We start from the raw sequence: 17148 nt of genomic DNA, 5'->3' as shown, positions 1-17148 counted from the left end.
CAGAGTCGTAGCCCACAATTTTCCTGGTACGTACATCACCTGGAACTGATAGGGCATTCTCTGTCGCCTGAGTCTTTGCACCCTCGGAGGAAGCACATCAAGTTCCGTCTTGCCAAACAATGACAGAAGAGGAAGGTGGGGGATCAGTTCCTACAGTGAAGGGGATGTCTCTGACGAACTCGTCAAACCTCTGGATGGCACACGCTGTAGCCAAGGCCTCCTTTTCTGTTTGGCTATACCTTCGTTCTGTGGTGGTCACTGACCTTGAGGCAAAGGCTACTGGCCTGCGTTCACCACATGGTTGTTATTGTAACAGGACTGCTTCAATGCCAATGGAACTGGCATCAACCGAGACTGTTGTGGCTTAAGATGGGTGATACTTGGCCAACAGAGGTCGGACGTCAGAAGTTCCTTGATTTTTGTGAATGTTGCTTCCTGTTCATGCTGCCATGTCGAAGGAGGACATGTGCCAATGTGCCAATCTAAATAAGGTAAATATATGTGGGTTTGAAAGCGTCATGGATGTCAGATCAAGGTATGCGATATCTACTCCATCATGGTGCGTGAAAGTCCCACATCTATGGACCCCCGGTCGCAAAACTATCAAAACAATGACGCCAATCATGTCATGTCTGACGTCACGTCAATGATATCGTGCTATTGCCACATGTTACACTTCCCTTTTACGCAAAAGAATAGCCGTCGGGTTATGTTCTGGCTCATTTACTAATGCACTTTCTCTACGCTTAACACGTTATCGACAATGCTCGGCCGAAGTTTTGTCACAACCTATGACGCCTTGCGGGAATTCGACATGCCATCAGCACCTGTGTTATTATAACTTCCTTCTATCACGTGAGAACGATCCTATATTAATAAAGCTTATTTGCTTCGGCAAGTGTAATGGGCAAGATACGCTTATTCAATATTGCTCCTTAGTGTTTTTCTACGAAAACTTATTACCCAAGTGTTAGGGAAAATGTGACTGGCACATATAAGTCTTAAAGGTAGGCAGAACATGTTTGTTTTCGTAATGATGATTCGGTAATAGAACAAAAAGAACACTTTCACGTTTGCTTTCGTTTCTTGAAATAATAATGCACACTTTAAAGGTAAAATTTCTTACGGTGTCAATGGTGCTCAAATGGGTTCCTTCGAGCAATTTGAGTCCACTGGTAAGCTTGGTCGTCGAAAGGTCATCCAGTTTATAATCGAATGTCATCAGGAAGATGTAGTCGACGTACCTGCACCAAGAAACGCTTTTTTTTATGAATGCAGAACGATACTGTTTTGAGAAGAGAAAGCGAAAGCAAGGAGAGCAAAGGCGAGGAGGTCAGGTTCGTTACCCTACAGTGGGGGTAAGATAAAGGGGAACAGAAAGGGGAAAAAAGGGAGGGACCGAGCACTGAGTGCACGCAGGAGGATGCACAAGGACACTATAAGCGGTCGCTTGAACCGGTACGCTTCAAGTAGTGTACTAGAGCACGAACCGCTTTTCGCGCCAGTGACGGGTGTGGCCACGCTCAGAGTTGCTTTGAATCGGAGAACTGTCTCTAGTCTAGCCGGCTTAAAGTTGTCCTGAAAGATAGGCGTTGTACGTCGTAGCAAGGACGGATAGAGAATAGGCGCTTGATGGTTTCCTCGCGCCTATAGGAGTCGCAGATAGGGCTATCGGTCATTCCCATACGATAGGAGTAAGCGTTCGAGAACGCCACTACCAGCCACAAAACGGCACAGGAAGGTTGTTTCGCGGCGGGAAAGGCTAGATGGTAGTTGTAGCCATAGCAAAAGGTCCAGTTTATGCAATCGGCAATTGAAGGCACTTGAACTCGAGAAAGCTCGTGACTTTTTGCGTGCAAGCAGGCGAAGTTCCCTGGCAGCGTCCATCCTCGCCAAAGGTATTGGCGAGGATGGTCTGGGTCTGGGTGTCTGCGTGGGCAAACCGGGCAGCCGTGTCAGCAAAGTCGTTGCCAGCGACGCCACAGTGGGCAGAAATCCCCTGAAATATTATTTGCTGCCCTGTTTCCAGAGCTTGGTGGTGCACTTCCCTGATGTCGCATATCTTCTCTTATGTTCTGTGATGTAAGGTGGAATCGATATTGTGAAGAACTGCCTTAGAGTCACAAAATATGACCTATTTCTGTGCTGGATCTTCGGTGTCGTAGGCCATAGCAGCATGGAGGGCTGCAAGTTCTGCCGCCGTAGGCGTAGTCATGTCTGACACTTTGCATTTAACTGCAACCTGCTTAGCTGGAACAACGAACGCAGCAGTTGTACTGGTAATGTGAGGTCGAACCTTTTCGGTATGCGGTCATGATATGTCTGGTGCAGTAATAGGAGCGTCAGTTGCTTCAGAGGCGGTGATGGATGATCGGCCTTCTGTAATTCCGTGACTAGCAAAGTTCACTTTAGGATGTCGCAGGCACCACAGGGTAGATGAAGGCTTCGCCGCCAGTGCTAAGACGACGGTAAGCACTTTTGATGAGCGCTTATCACTCTTGTAAAGGTCGCTTGAGGTCTCTCGGCTGGTAGGGAAGCCAAGCGATGGTCGGGGATCTTTGACAGATGGCGAATGTGCGCTCTGGGAGAGTCGATAGCTACATGTGTCTGGATCATGTGGCCTCTCACGGTGGCAATTGTTGCTGGCGTTGAGGTGCACCGAGGCAGCCCTAAACGCTTCCGTAAGGCGTGACCTTGTATTCTCTCCAGAGCGCAGATGTTGGTCTTACGTGTATTTGACAAAGCTGGTAGACTGTAACGAAGGAGTTCTAGGAACAATAGGTAGAGCTGCAGCATAGACTGGAATGGTGTAACCCAAGTTTTCCAAGAGAAAAATTCATAGAGAGATGCGCCTTAACATAGGACACAGCTTGACCGTTGATTGAAGCGGTATAGAATGACATTTGTTCGCGCGTGAAGCCAACCAATGCGCACTTTTCGGTAGACGCATATCTCGGAGAACAAGGCCTAATTAGGCCTTGTTCTCCGAGATAAGACGCGCCTCTTTATCAACTTGCATAAGCATCAGGTTAAATTTTTTTTAAGAGGAACAACCTGATACTTACGCAAGCTGATAAAGAGGGTGGGTTTGCCGTTTTACACAAGGAAATTTACAATGAAATAGCTTTGACAGCCGTTAATAAGAACATTGTTCCCGTTAACAAAATGAAGTGCGTATTAAGACCAAGTTCGTCGAGTTTCGTAAACAATTAGACCTCGGCAAGCTTGCCAGGGACATATCTAAAAGCAGACAGAACAGCTAGAGGGTGCTTTTCACAGCCAAGACACATAAGCCCGAAATTCCGTTTAGGACTATTGTTAGTGTAGAGAAATCGTGGCAGAAGTGTGTTATCCAATTTTCGCTAAAGAAGCTAGTGACGTATGCTGTGAACGACCCATTTGTTATAAAAAAATCAGCCGCAGTAGTACGGCTTTAGAGGGGAAATGATGATGTTCGTCTCGGTTTTTCGGTAGGCGTGCAGGTTTGTTTTATTCTGTTCCGCAGAATCAAATGCTAATGCGTGTCAAAGAGCGCAATGAAGATAACGGTGACGTATTTTTCCGGAACACCGTCGGTTTGTCCATTAATAATTTTCTATCTTTACTGCAGTTTTATTTGAACTCTACTTTCATTGTATTTGACGAGCGACCGTTTTCGCAGCCCGATGGCATCTGCATAGATCTTGCGTAGCCCCTATTCTCTGTGATATTTTTCTGGCCAAGGGAGATAATGCCCTAGAACGGGTGTTTAATGGGGGGTCGGCTTTAAAGAGTTTTAGATATGTTGACGATATTTCAGTGCTTTTTAAAAAGCAGCCCGCCTTCACTTACCCCTCTACAGTAGGCGAAGTTTTATCTATTTTTAGCAAACATGGACGTGGGTTGCGTTTCACCCATGAACCTCCGGATCTTTCAACTTTACAGTTTTTAAACCTAAAAACCACGTTCTGTAAAGAACACGTTTGCTGGGGCTAAGAAGGAGCTGCTGCGCTTTGACTCGGCACACTCCAAGACAATCAAGAGAGGAATAGCGGTGTTCTGTATGGAATCGGCTCTCCAAAAATCGTGCCCACATCAGATTAAGCCTAGTTTTAGTAATCAGGTAAGCTGCCTTTTGTCTGCAGGGTTCCCTATCTCGGTGTTGACAGCCGTTTCAGAAACCCTCCTTCAAAAATTCGAGAGTGGATCGGGAAGTACAGCGGCTGAGGATCAACGGAAGGCACCTAAACCTGAGGTGGTCCCTTACATTCATAAACTTTCCTACAATCTTAAGAAGGCGGCAAGTAGGCACGGCGTGCCAATTTGTTTATCTGCCCCCCAGATGAGCTGGGAAAGTTGTGCCCACGCATCTGCAACGCCAGAAAACCGTGGATGCCAGAAGAACCCCCACCCGCCGTTTGTTAAATGTTCCACTTGAGTGGTGTATTGCATTCCCATGTCATGTGGGATGTTTTACGTCGACGAAACTGGTCGCTGTGTCAATTACTGTTAAGGAGAACGCGCTCAAAAACTAAAAAAAACTAGATGATCAATACGCACATTTAGTTGCGCACGTTAGCAATTGTACGGATTGTGTGGCCCGATTGAAAGAGATGACGATTCTAGGTAGGAGTAGTGACAAGACCGCGCGCATCTGTTTAGAAGCCTACCACATTATAAAATGAGGTAACAAGTACTTTAGCACTCCTTCCCTTGGTCTCTTTGATGTTGAATTTGATCTTCTGGATGCGGCTGTCGTGGGGGTTCTGATTGCAAACAAAAAGAAAATAATTGTTTGCGTTTAGTTGCGCATGCTTGGCTGTATTGCGCTTGCGTTGTTGACACGCTATCACCCTTCACGTGTTTTCCCCTTCATTTCCATCGCTTCATTCTGGCATGTGTAAGGTGTGCTATCCTTGCCAATAAAGCCAGTTGTTAGTCAGCGCTTGTGTGCACGTGTCTCCCTTCTTGTGGTCGTCTGTTTGCGCTGTTAATCATGTGTTTCAAAGAATCATTTGCTTGGTACCATTCCGATAAGACACAACGTGATTTAGACCTCTTACAAACTAGGCAGGGTGAGAACCTCGCACCCCAAACAAATCAACAACAGTATGCATGCAGCAACTAGCAACAGTTCAACATGCGCGAATCCACGCATAAAATAGATGCAAGAACAGGAGGGGCGTGACAGTTGGTGCGAGGATTTACCGGGCCGCATAAAACAAATAATTTCAGTTCTTGCAGGCTTCAGTAGCTTTAACATACAACACAATGCACTCGTGCCGTCGTGTATACCTAGCTAGCGCAACGCGGTAAAGACGCGGCAAGCGGAATTCAGAAGTTTAGCGAAACGCCTTTAAGCTGCATGCTGCACTGCAGACGAACTTCGTCGCTTACCTGTTTAAATATGATCGAGGGGAAAAAAACAGCGACACGACAAAGGAAAGGATGAGAAGAAATTTTCCGCCGAACGGCGCGATCCATTGCTACCGCTGCTCCCGCTGATGAGGCTTTGCGGGGAATGATTAGAACCGTATTGCCGGCCCGTTTTTGCAGGTATTGGAGCACCCCACTGTGGAACAATTCTTCGGCATTCTTTGAAGCTTTGGCCACCCCACACATGCGAAGGTTGTTGCTTATTTTGCTCAGAAAACGTGAATGCGACAGACAAGCACAATCAACCAAGCAGAAAACTATGACGCGCCCCTGGGTCGTTTCCCTGGTGTACTGCGCAAGGCCGCCACCAGTGGCGCGTCCATCGGCGCGCACTACGCGCCTAGCACCGAATTAGGTTTAAGTGCTTTGGTTTTCTTTTACTGATACCGGCATATGTCTACTACGGGGGACTGGTCACTAATGTAACGCACGTCTTTTTATTCCAAACTAAACTTTACTTACAGATATGCAACGTTGGTGTTCTAAATAGATTCCACTTTCGGCGCCAGAGGCTTCCAGTCTATTTTTCATTATGATGCGTGACACTGCAGCCAGCTTCTGGTCTCAAACGGGTAAGATACTCTCATCCGTACAGAGATGCCTCGCCAAGCCTTTTACATATGCTAAGACGACATGGTCAACGATGTAGTACTGTTTCAGTGCTAGTGCTACCTCCATCGTGTTTTCCATGCGTACAGCACGGCACCGTGAACACTACATCGTGGAGAAGATTCGAACAAGCACTTTAATATCACAGCAGCGGTTGCCACATACTGTCTCTGAAGTACAGATAAAGAACTGGCTCTCTTACTGTCCTCTTACATAATAATTTGGACACATTGCCATAACATCGTGCATGTCTTGTAATGAATGCAGAATTTTTTGAAAAGACCGATCTTGATATGCAGTCACATTTGATGTCAAGGGTACGTCTGTCGCCATTGCCATTCAAAAGGATTTTGAAACTCATCAGTGCGCCTTGAGTCCGCCTTTCTGTCCGACCGTCCGTCCATCCGTCCATCCTGGATTCGTGTACGCATAGCCGTGTGCGCGTTCACTGTCTCAATGAACCCCATAATACAGGAAGTGGCGGGATCACACAGGCAAAAATGTCTCAGACAAGCCTGCAGACGTCATCATCTTTTACATGCGGCGATATTGCGTGGTCGTGCGGGTGGTGTCAGCAAACCTGCAACTCAAATACTGCTAACCTGAGAAACTCGTCCGGTTCCGGTCGCTCCTTACAGCTATAGTGTTTGCTCCGTTCCTTCGCTTTGCTAGACGTTTACTGACAAAGAGACAGAAAGACAGATGGACCCCAACCTCCGGCATACCAAAATGAGGCAACAGTGGCTGTTACCAGTAAAATAATGCCGTTTTTATTGCACACACCGGGAACACATGAAAGGCGAATGGGATAATTAAAAAAACACCTCCTAACTTACAAATTTCTTTCATTTACTGACAATGTAAACATGGGATGCTATTTTTTGTGTGTTCATTAGTTTGCCCATGAAACAACACACACAGAACGCGTCCGTTTTCAAGTATACCACACATCTACGACACTAATGACTGTATACTGCCTCAAGCTGAATACTCCATGTTTATCTGTGTAATTTTCAGTGTAGCATAGATTACTGCTATGTTACTATTGCACGTTTCCAAACAAGCCAAGACTAACTTGTTCATGGTAACTTACCTTGCAAGCTTGCGTTTTACTATAGCGTCACACTTGGGGCGGCAGGCGGGAAGCTGGATTGTTAGGAGGTCATCCACGTGCATAATCTTGAACCGGACTTTCTGTTTAGAGAAACAAGAACATTTGGTGCCCTGAGAAACTCTTAATGCTTCCAAACCGTACAATATCACATCCAGTACGGTTACGGACCACAGCCTCTAAATTTCACGGAACTACGTATTAATCTGGCGCACGTATCTCACAAATACATCAAAATACACATCAAGTCAATGCTAAAATTTTCTTTCATATTTAGCAAGCAATTTTCCGGAAACATTGACTGTTAAAAAATTAAAATCACGGAGTTTTATGTGTCAAAATTAATTTCTCATTATGAAGCATGCCATAGTGGAGGACTCCAGAAATTTCGACCACCTGGGGTTCTTTAACCTGCACATAAATTTAAGTACACAGGTGTTTTCGCCCCCATCGAAATGCGGCCGCCTTGGCCGGGATTCTTTTTTTTTCTTTATTCACAAAATGACATACATACATAAAAACACGTTGGCCTACTTGGACCAACGTGACAAGCTAAAATTTCTTGAAATTCACTAATTCATCAAGAATACCCAACCAGTCAGGCGGATCTGCCTGTACACGATATATCTCACGTATGAAAATAATGCTTTCAACAAAATTTTCTCGTGCTGAGCGCGCATTCACATCGGCGTGCGTTACCGCCATCCGTGTCTTCCAAAGACCATGGAGGCCCAGGAGCATTATCATGTCGTACGGAAAGCCCTGATGGCTGTCTACCGGCAGGAAACGTATACCCTGTGCTGTTATCGGCAGTTCCTTTTTAATAGTTCTTCGCAAGACGTCCCAATAAAAAATTGCATCCCAGCACTCAATGAAAGCGTGCTCAATGGTCTCCGGCTTGTTACATAGCCGGGACTCGATCCCGCGACCTCGTGCTCAGCCGCCCAACACCATAACCACTGAGCAACCACGGCGGGGGAAACATTGACTGTATCGAATTGCTTAAGTTTATTGTTCCCCACATTTCATCTTAAAGGCATTTATATCTGCAACGTCCTCTACGAAAAAAAAAAAAACTTATCATATTGCGTGTGTAGCCTGTAGAGTGGACGTTACGTTTGATCACGGAAGCATTAAACTAAACTTCGACGATCCATCTACTGCCAAAATTGTATCATTCTCTGAGTTCAGCTACAAAACGTTTTAGATCTGCATCGAAAAAATGCGATCATTTTATCTTATACTAGGTGCTTCATATCGCATTCGAAGGTTATTCCGCTCCAATTCGCGTAAATAATTTATATTCCTGTTTCCAAGGCGCTACCAGGGGCTCTAGCATATAAGTCGCTCAGCTGGGGTAAAGGCGTCTCGATTGTGTCTATAAGGGGAATAATCTCAGTAAGGCTAAGCCAAAAGACCTCCGCAACTTCTGCCGAGTTAGCTGCGCTGACAGCAGATTAGGCCTGCAATTTGCAACATACAGCTGTTCGCGACTCCAGCTACTCGGCGCGGCGGCCCCCTAGCCGCGCCGAGAACCAGTTGATCTAGGTTGAGCCGTAGGTTCTCACATTGCAGCGTGCCGCTGCAACGTTGTCTCGCAGTTCTCAAATCGTTGTGCTGCCGACGTGCGCAAGCCCAAAAAAGAAAAAGAAAGTATATCTCGAAAGAATTTTGCTGCGTACCGTAACGGACGAGTCATCGCGCGGGAAAGACAGTAAATCATCATTTCATCGTTTCCAGAATGTAGAAGACGAGGCGCAACGGAGAGCGACGTGAATAATATACTTGCGCATTGCGAAAAGCGTGAGTGACACGATGTGGTTTGATCGAAACGCTTCTCTCGGGACAACTTCTCTATTCTCCGTGAGAAGAGCATAGCTTTCTTTTTTCTTTTTTTACTGCCGAGGGGTGTTTTGGTGTAATTAATGAAGCTGTCATAGAGTAGAGAGCCTGAGCGAGAGGCCACGCAGCTCAGGCAATACAGGCAGAAGGCTTCGACCAAACTCATCGTCGTCGTCTTTCTCGAAGCAGTGGATACTGCTGGTTCTTCTCCAGTACAATACTTTAAATATGTTTCTAGCGTTTGAAATCGCGGAGTGCAATTTGTTTATGCAGGCGCTTTCATAAATTAGTGATGCACACTTAAGCTTCATTTGGTTTGGTTAGATTAGTTTTCTGCCCCAGCATTAGTGTCACTAATGCCTTAAGCAGCTGGAATGTTCTCGGTAATGTGCTTTTGTTCGAAAGCAACGGTAGTAAGAACGAAAACTATAGATCGGAAGGTGTCAAGTTGATCATGCCACTTGCTATGTCGTGAGGCGACATATCGTTTTGATAGCGTGCTTTAGTTTAGCGGCACAAGCAGATGATGCTGTTTTCTCATAAGCGCAGTCAGCTATCAGTTTATAACTGTAATGCCCTATGGGCCCTGAAGCTATTGAAATAAATAAATAAATAAATAAATAAATAAATAAATAAATAAATATTTGCTCGCAAAGAATTGAGAAGCAACTGCAAACAGCGCTCGCTCCTATACTATGAGCATTCGGCGTGGCTACAGCGCCGTAAGCTTCCTTCCCGACCCTGTGCACACAGCTAAATTTCATTCCCACTTGTTCGATTCGTCTTTAAGTCATGCATTTACACTATTACAAATTACATTGTTTAAAAGAAAACCACTGCAAAATTTCGTAAGCCTATCGGAAGAAACACAAATGGTACGATTGGTTGTTATTTACTTCTCACGTTTCTCCGAGGTTTAACAGTTCCTGCGCGCGGCGGGTGTTTGCTGGGCTCCGAAGCCTGGACCCCACCTGGAAAACTCCGTATTGCGAGCACGAACAAGCGCCAGTCATCAGATGCAGACTACCTTAGCAGACGTATCAGCTAAATATAGGGAGAAAGGTGCCCCGACTCAAAGACGGAAATTTCATTTATTTTTTATCCAAAGATATGCTGACCACGCAACTTAACAGTATTTAGCTTAGTTCTATCAGTGCACAATATCCGTATTTACCTTCTGAATGCACGACAGACGTTACTTCCTATATATTGTGGAATTCTGTGTGATATACTGTAAGACGATTCACAGTGTAGAGTTGCCTATGAAGGTCGAAAACAGTCAATTATCGTACGTGCCGGTGAGCAACGCCGTGAACAAGTGCTTGCACCTTTTGGAGGCCCGCTATACGCACAAATATTTCTATTTTTTAACCTCCTGCTCGCTTAAAAGGCTCTTTGTCATTAAAAAAGTCTGATGCGGTTTACTAGGCAGGCCTGACGTTTGCTCGTACAGCGCACTGATTTCCGCGGTTTCACCGCTGAAATCTCAGAGGCTGATAAAAACAAAAAGGTAATTGGTAGCAAGGACCCTTTCGGCTTCGTGGAAACACCTCGATTGTTCGCCACGCACGAAAAACTTGAGCCCAGCACCAAGCAGAAGAGGCGCCGTGAATCTGGATGTCATAGCTACCTTTGTTTATTTGGACAGTGTTGCCAGTACAAGTAACGAATTCTGGAGTGGCCAATGGTACGTTGTTGTTCTTCATAACGGGTTTTCATTCGGTTCAATGTCGTTTCCACCAGTAGCGCTTTACATATCCAGCTTTTCTAGACACGAGGGACTAGTTCGCGTGAGTGCCACCACGTGGCGTACTGACCTTAAACGTTTCAAACTTCCCGCGGTGACGCGTGATGACGTCAACAAAAGGAATATAAAATAATTAAAAGCTATCTCTGCGCATTGAACTTTGCCACAATGCTTGTCCCGCCGGCGTTATCAGTGTTCTTGATAAGGCGTACCTGCTCGTCGCCTGGAAATGACTTATCATCCTAAGAGCGTTTAGTCGCGACGAGCGATGATTGATCCTGGGCTTTTGATACGGTTCTTTTTCTTTCTTTTTTTTTCTTTTTTCTTTTTGATGCTACGGAGTAAACGAAGTAGGCTAACCGTCAGAAGCACTCCGTGGCAGCCTTTCTTCAGTCGGCACACATTATTAACGTTCGAACATAGTGAGCGTCTACGAGAGACGCTGTAGTGGACGGCTTTTGATTTTGACCTATCGATTTCGTTAAGGAGCCCCCAATTATTTCGCTGGCGACTTTGCTATCCGCACTCATGGGCTACCGTCGCAGCTGCAAATCGAGGTGTGCTTAAGTATTAAGACAGACCGGGTTAGTTGGTATTCCATGCTGAAGTGACTAGAGCAAAAGTGGACACGGGACACTAAAAAGGCGACAAGGAGAAGCGCAAACTTCCAACTTCCAATGGGAAGTTTGCGCTTGTCCTTGCCGCCTTTTTAGTGTCCCGTGTCCATTCTTGCGCTAGTCACTTCAGTCTGTGTCGTCGTCTGTTAGCATGCTATGGCCGAAGCTGCTCGCAATATTACATCACATTTACTGGACACCAGGCCAGGTACACCCTTGGGTATGACATATACAGTAATTGTAGTTAGTTTCCAGGCTAGTCTCCTATGACGGTTATCCATGTGCCTGAAGGAATACCGCTATTTAAAACTATTGTGCAGTAATATATTCGGGATTTGTATGTTCTCCGTATTGTCATGTTGACGTTCCGTCTTTATAATATAGCTGCAATGTAAACTAGCAGGTATCGGACGCCATAAAGGCTACCCACATACTCAAAGACCTCGCGCACAACTACTGGCACTTGTATTCAAGAGTTGTGCGACTGCAAAGTACATCCTTAACGAATGTTACATGACACAATATGGGGTTTTACGTGCCAAAACCACGGTCTCATTATGAGGCACGCCGTAGTGGGGGATTCGGGAATAATTTAGACCACTTGGGGTTCCTTAACGTGTGCCTAACCATAAGTACACGGGTGTTTTCGCATTTCACACCCATTGAAATACGGCTGCCGTGGCTGGGATTCGATCCCGAGACCTCGTTATTAGCAGCCAACCCAATAAAAACTAAGCGACTTCGGAGGGGAAGGAATGTTGGCAGTTTGTGGAAGGTGACAGCCGGCACGTGAGACAATTTATTTCTATACTTATTACGGGAGAATCGGTACCAGCCATCGAAGAATGACACCGTAGAATGCACTGTATTTAATGAGATGTAGTCCGCGTCAAATATTTCAGACCCGAATCACACTGTAACGACTGATGACCAGGAATCTTGCTTATACGTGCAGTCGCCTGACAGCTGCCGGGCGCTGGCGTCGGCCACAGTATCTATACGAACTTGACCTCTCTTCAACACTTGCCGACATTCTCGCCTTATTTCGCACCATCGCGTTTCAGCTGAACTGCTTCAACAGCCGATTTTGGCCACCCTGTCAACGTTATGGCTTCTTATATTTAGGTCATCTTTTATCTAATGCTTTCTTAACATTTCCAGCGGTTTCGCCTTTCCCAAAATGCCTGCATTTTTGTCCGCCTCTGTTCATATTTTGGAGGATTTTTAATAGACATTCAAACAATTGCATGGCCCCGTGTCCGCCCTGCTCAAAAAGTCATTTTATTTCCCTGAGGTCTTGTGCAAGCTTCTGCCTTGTTGCCGTTCATCAACCTCCTAATTTTCCTGTCACTTGTACCCCATTCTAACGATTACAATCCCACGGAAGTTCGCAACGATATAATGTCCATGGGATTAAAGCCGTTTAACTCAATTCTACCGTGGACACGACAGCCGCTTTTGTTCACTGTGAATGCAAATATTGCATTAATGAGCGCCATTCTTAAACATATAAAGTGATTGTCTAAAACATTATGCGGATCCCACGTATGTGCGAATCGATGTAAGCGAAGTTCTCTGTGTTGTTTGTTGTCATTGTCGTACGTAATCTCCACAGAGTAGTCAGGCACCCTCTAATGAAATGGTCTCAATGTTTGCCTGATTACGTCCACCATTGTGATGCAAATAAACGTAACTTCAACTCATTTTCTCAGAAATAAACGTTGAATGAAACGCTGACGTCATCCTGAACAAGATCAACAAGCGCCGTAGTGCTCGATCTTATGATGCCCCTATTGGCAAGCTTATTCTCGCGTTTTTTTTTTTTGGAGGGGGGGGAGAGGGGTGTGACGTGCTGCTCTTGTACCGTAGAAACGTCCCTGGGTCGTCTCTGATGTGCTCGTTTTTATTCTCAAGCACCCAATGAAAACTGTCATCACCCAATGCACTGAATGAAAACTGTCCTGGTAGCAGGCCACTATGGTGTGTCGTGCAAATATGAACATGCTGATTCATTTGGGTTGGCATATACTATTTTGGTTACGTCATACTTCGCCAGATTCATTTTTCAAACTTTGCCAGAGCTCAAAAAGGCCGGCCAACTCACTAGGTCTCTTTCCTTTGTTTACATCCGCAAAGTTTGTGTCTATCGCTGTCGTTGCCAAATACGTCCAGCGGTATGCTACCACTCAAGCATTTCTGGCGACCTGAGCAACCGAAGTCGCAGGCTTTATTCAACACGGCGTCGACGTTCAATATGGCTATCCTCAAGTACTTTTCGCGGACTTCCCTCACCGCCTTCTCTCCAGTGTCACCTCTTCAACTACTCTCTCCTGCTTGACACAACACAAACAAGCAACGACCTTAATGAAGTATCAGTTACACGCTAGTTGACATGCTGTCGATGTATGACAGCTTGTCAACGACACACAACGTCAAGCGACATACAACGGGGGACTGATATACTTCTTAAGGGGGTCTAGTTTTATCTTCTTAAGGGGGTCTAGTTTTAATTTTCATCGCAGAAGCGCAAGCACAGGAAGCGCCACGCGTGTACCATGGCCACGTACTGCAGCCACGCTCCTTTTCCTCTAACAATATGACCGCCGGCGGCTTCAAGCGCTCCCGTAGGCAGCGGATTGGATTGTCATTCCAGAAGTTTAAATATATAACCTCTTTCCATAGAAACAACAGCATGATTGTTAACATATTGTTGGCGTGGATATGATTGGCACCAGGCCCAAGACGGCACCCTGTCTTCTAACACGTTCTTGTGTTTGCGTTCGCGTCTCTGTCTTGAAGGGACGCGCACCGTAACATGCTGCAATGGTGCTGGCGTTGAGCGTATGTCAGGCGAGAAACGCTGTTCTAAAATGTCTGTTCTCTAACTTGTGCAGTAAACCCATGTTTATAGTATTCCCGCAATGATAAGAGTCACGAGTATGGCAACTGCAACCGGAAGCGACACGGTATGGTCGCAACTTGTTGCGACAGCGCAGTAGTAATCTACAGACCCTACAACTGAGCAATACGCTGCGAGGTATGACTCGATGAATAAGTAATTGCCAAGATTGTTTTTCAGCAAACGTTTATTACCAAGAACGACCGGTGCTTATACTACCGCAAAGGACGGATGCTTGGGGGTGACTCCAATCATTTACTCGCCACATCACACATCTACCCTGGAATTCAACTGGTTCGACCAACTCTTGCTTATATTATCTCGACATTAAACTGCGACGCCACCCGGGCTCCAGCTTTTCCTCTCTTTGTCCCCCGCTTCCTTACCAATGTGCTCAGACGTGCTTCCACTGATGCTTGTTCCTGCTTTTTCTCAATAAATGAAGGCATTCATTCATTCATTCATTCATTCATTCATTCATTCATTCATTCATTCATCCATCCTGAAGTTGCTGTAGAAAATAGCGTGTTTTCATCTCCATAACCACCCTGTCTCTCACCTGGACTCTCCCATCGCAAAACAATGTTGTTGTGTTGCAAATGGCTGGGAGTCATATATACGATTTTCTAGGAATGGCCAGCAGCGCGGCGTGCAATTTTCGGTGGGTGATGAGACAGTATGGAGCACCTTCTTTGCCACTACCACACTTAGCGCTCTGCTCTGTGAGCTACTACTAGCCGCTGGGATGAAGTACGAAATGAAAGAAACCTAGCTGGTGCTGGTCACGGGCAGCTCTTTTCGGATTCGTGAGGCCTCGATTTAAAATATATATTTCCTATCTAAGCCCAAATGACAGCGATATAGGTGAGGGGAGTTACGGTAGCTCGTTTCTTTGGGCTAACGACGCTCTTCACGCAGCACTTTCGTCTTATGCGTGTTTGCGAATGGGAATGAAAGGCAGGAGGGTAAGACGTCTTCCTGAATTGAAACGTTTGTAATAACTCTTTGCTTGACAGGTTGGACATATTTCAAGGGCCCCCGATCCGAACCACCTGTAAGTCGGCATCAGCTTGCAAGGGGGAATTCAGATGAAAGTTGTCAAGCGGATAGGCTTTGAATTATAATAAAGATATCTTTCTTGAAATTCCTTGCCATGAAGTGAAAGCCGATTAATAATCATTTAAATTTTCTGTGTTATTAAGACAACTTGTTAATGTAAAAGTGTTGTCTTTTACAGCCTCCTAAATTAAAAGGTAAGTTATGAGAAATAAATTGTTGCGGTGAATGTGTAAGCGCACACGCAAGAAGAGTCCGGGTCCGTTTCCCAGTATTCACTCAATGAAGATGGAGCACGTCTATAACCTCACACTGTAGTGATGTGGAGAAAAATACACTTCCAAAGGGGTGAGTCATGAATAAAAAATTATGCGGTTTTACCTGCCAAAGCCACTTTCTGATTATGAGGTACGTCGCAGTGGAGGACTCGGGGAATTTTGACCACCTGTGGTTTTTTAACGTGGACCTAACGTGCATTTCGCCCCCATCGAAATGCGGCAGCCAAGGCCGGGATTCGATCCCGCGACCTCGTGCTCAGCAGCTCAACACCATAGCCACTGAGCAACCACGGTGGGCTGAGTCATGAATATAACTCATTATAAGGTGAGCTTGCACTGGAAAACACTCAAAGCACAACGCTGGCTGCGCGCATAGTAGTGCTTCCTCTGGGTCTGATCTACGGATCAAGACATCGGTTCATCAGATTGGAATGCCCGTACATTGCAGCGCAATCTCGGGTCCTCAAATGTGATGGAGAATGTGCGCCAGTATTCGCTTCACGCGCGCAATCTGATAAGATAACGCTCTTTCGCTATTGAATCCGTGACAACATAGTGGATATTAGAAACACATGCAGGTGCGTCTTGGGCTAACCTATAACTTCGGAACAGTGATTAGGCGCTAAAAAATGTTTCATTAAAAATTGGCAAAAATCTATAATATTCAGAAAACGAGGCTAACAATTTACAACTCCGTAACTCAGCAATGAAATATGATATCACAATTCTGTCAATTGCATCTAATAGTAGATCTAAAGCGGACAAAATTTATATGTTACACATGAATCTCAACAAATTCAGTAATATGGAAATACAGATCTTGCAGAACCCTCATACACAACGTAACAAATCCGCGTAAGATATAAATTGACATAGAGAACTTGTCCGCTTTGAATGATCTAATGGATGCTGTTTACAGAACCACAACATCTGTTCTTGATGCAGAGCTATCAATTCACAAACTTCGTGCGTCTTATTTTCGAAATCACGAATTTTTAAAAATTTCTTTCACGAAATTCAAACCAAAATCAATATTCCGCTTCTAACCGTCGCTAGAATTGAACTTACTCTCTCAAATGCAACAAATTTCATTTTAATAATAATCGAGATTGAGCAGCCAAGGGAAGAAATTTCGATTAAACATGCTTCTGTAAGAGGCATGCGAACAAAAATGTTTTAAGTAAACGCTCTTGGAAGGCGTAACTGACGCAGAAAAAGAACATATGTAAAGTCACAGAGCAGCACTTCAAGACGGGACTCAAAGAAGGAACCACGCACAAACTGCGCTAACAACTTGAAGCGCTGTTCTTTCTGTGATAATGAACCGACTAGCCCGTCAGTCATTACTTGCAAACCTGTAAAGTCAACCTGACCACACTTAGCCTTTTGTGATGCTGTCATCAATAGTATGGCCCCGTGAGCATGTTCTTTGTGGCCGGCCAGTCCGCTTTCGATTTTTATGCGCGTTGTTGTTTCGAAGGCAAGCAGTTTAAAGGGAAGCTGAAACACTTTTCGAAAAAAATGAGTTCTCTGCGGCATTCTACAGTTTTGAGTCCCCTGAACACGAATATCTG

General features: G+C 45.2%; 1 protein-coding gene across 7 annotated transcripts in view; it reads right to left on the bottom strand.

Moving 5' to 3' along the window:
• LOC126541552 (probable chitinase 10) overlaps window positions 1–17148 on the bottom strand; it is a 91862-nt gene that overhangs the window by 24824 nt on the left and 49890 nt on the right. For all 7 annotated transcript variants that reach the window (XM_050188357.3, XM_055076736.2, XM_055076734.1 and 4 more), the window contains exons 5-6: window positions 7118–7218; window positions 1127–1244 (exon numbers count right to left, since the gene is read on the bottom strand). In XM_050188357.3, coding sequence (XP_050044314.2) covers window positions 1127–1244; window positions 7118–7218 — 219 coding nt within the window. The remainder of the gene's footprint in view (window positions 1–1126; window positions 1245–7117; window positions 7219–17148) is intronic.

The sequence above is a fragment of the Dermacentor andersoni genome, chromosome 2 (assembly GCF_023375885.2).
Source record: "Dermacentor andersoni chromosome 2, qqDerAnde1_hic_scaffold, whole genome shotgun sequence".
Taxonomy (NCBI): Eukaryota; Metazoa; Arthropoda; class Arachnida; order Ixodida; family Ixodidae; genus Dermacentor; species Dermacentor andersoni.
The sequence above is the reverse complement of the archived record's forward strand: the minus strand, read 5'-3'. Positions and strand labels throughout refer to the sequence as shown.